Raw genomic sequence first — 1694 nt, 5'->3', positions numbered from 1 at the left:
TTTTAGGTTCATATCTGTAGAAAATATATCCATAGATTTAGAAGATTCTCTAGTCAAAAGAAGGAAAGGAAACAAGCAAGCAAGAAAGAAAGAAAACAAGAAACAAAAGAGAAAAAGAAAAAAAAAAAGAAAAAAATACACTCAACAGAGACTAAAGGCACTGAAGTTGATTATTTTCTTGTAATTTATCTATTTAAGAAATATTTAAGTAATTGCTCAGCAATGAATAGTAAAATATCTCTGATAGTAAATATTATGAAATACTAAAGGTAGAGAAAAAGATATAAAATTTTATATCCACATATTGATATCAGACTTGTACTGAATGTCAGCTGTTCTAATCCATTTGATTTGTCCCCCAGCCCTTTTACATTTGTTTTAGGGGCATGGTGGGTGGAAACAAGTCCTCAATAACCGATTTCATCCTTGTGGGACTCTTTCCTGAATTTCAGCATTCTATTGTCCTCAACTTTATGATCATCTTTGTCTACATTCTTGCCTTCCTGGGAAACATACTTTTGATTGTCTTAATTTGGGGAGACTCTCGACTTCATACGCCCATGTACATTCTCCTCAGTCAACTCTCCCTCATTGACTTGACATTAACTTCCACCATTGTTCCAAAGATGGCTTCTAACTATTTTACTGGGAAAAGAACCATATCATGGATTGGCTGTGGAACACAGAGTTTCTTCTTCCTGATGTTGGGAATGTCAGAATGCCTCATCTTGACTCTCATGGCTTATGACCGCTATGTGGCTGTCTGCAACCCATTGCGTTATCCCATTATTATGAGCCCCAGGTTCTGTATGCACATGGTTTTAGGTTGTTGGATTGGAGGCTCTATAAGTTCATTTATCCATACAGTGTACCCTATGCATTTTCCTATCTGTGGGTCACGGGAGATCCACCACTTCTTCTGTGAGGTCCCAGTCCTCATTAAGCTCTCCTGTGAAGACACTTCAGTGTACCAGTTAGTGGTGGTGGTGACAAGCATTGTGTTGCTTGTTGTACCTTTCAGTCTCATCACAGTTTCCTATACTCTCATCTTCCTCACTGTCTTCCGTATGAACTCTGTCAAAGGCAGGAAAAAAACTCTGGCCACTTGTTCTTCCCATCTAACTGTGGTGAGTCTCTTCTTTGGCCCAAACATATTTATCTATATGACTTTCACTTCCTCCCATAGTGCAGAGCAGGACCAAGCTCTTTCTGTGTTCAGCAATATCCTAACCCCCATGTTGAACCCCCTCATCTACAGCCTGAGGAACAAGGAAGTGGTGGCAGCTCTCAGGAAGTTTATGGGAAAATGTGTGACATTTTAGTGCTTGAATACTGCTCCCCAGCTGTGAAAAAGATATATGTATAGCATGGGAAAAGATACAGTTGAAAACCAATTTGAAATACTGTTGCAGGGAGTATGGACAGAGAGGCAAAAGATGAGTCCACAAAGTGCGGTTAAGTGAAGGTCCTCATTCTCGAGTAGGAATGAGGCCCCGACTCCAGAATGAAGCTTGGTTTTATTAGGATAATTGCTAAAGACTACATGCTTAAAGTCAGCTAAGCAAGTGTATTAATCAATCTAATGGTTTAGCTTTTCAAGGTTGAATTTCAAGTTAATTGGTTTCTATAACACCAGGAAGGGTCAGGTGTGAAGGAGGATCCGGCCGTGGCCAATGTTAATGGCTCTAGATGTT

The 1694-nt window shown here is 39.6% G+C and overlaps 1 protein-coding gene across 1 annotated transcript; it reads left to right on the top strand.

The window, feature by feature from the left end:
* Nucleotides 1–386: 386 nt before the first annotated feature.
* On the top strand, nt 387–1322 carry LOC131486740 (olfactory receptor 2T27-like). The gene has a single exon (XM_058686653.1). It carries the CDS (start codon nt 387–389, stop codon nt 1320–1322), a length of 936 nt encoding a protein of 311 aa, XP_058542636.1.
* Nucleotides 1323–1694: the final 372 nt, after the last annotated feature.

This window comes from Neofelis nebulosa, chromosome 1, assembly GCF_028018385.1.
Source record: "Neofelis nebulosa isolate mNeoNeb1 chromosome 1, mNeoNeb1.pri, whole genome shotgun sequence".
NCBI classification, from domain to species: domain Eukaryota; kingdom Metazoa; phylum Chordata; class Mammalia; order Carnivora; family Felidae; genus Neofelis; species Neofelis nebulosa.
This window is presented reverse-complemented; position numbering and strand designations above follow the sequence as displayed.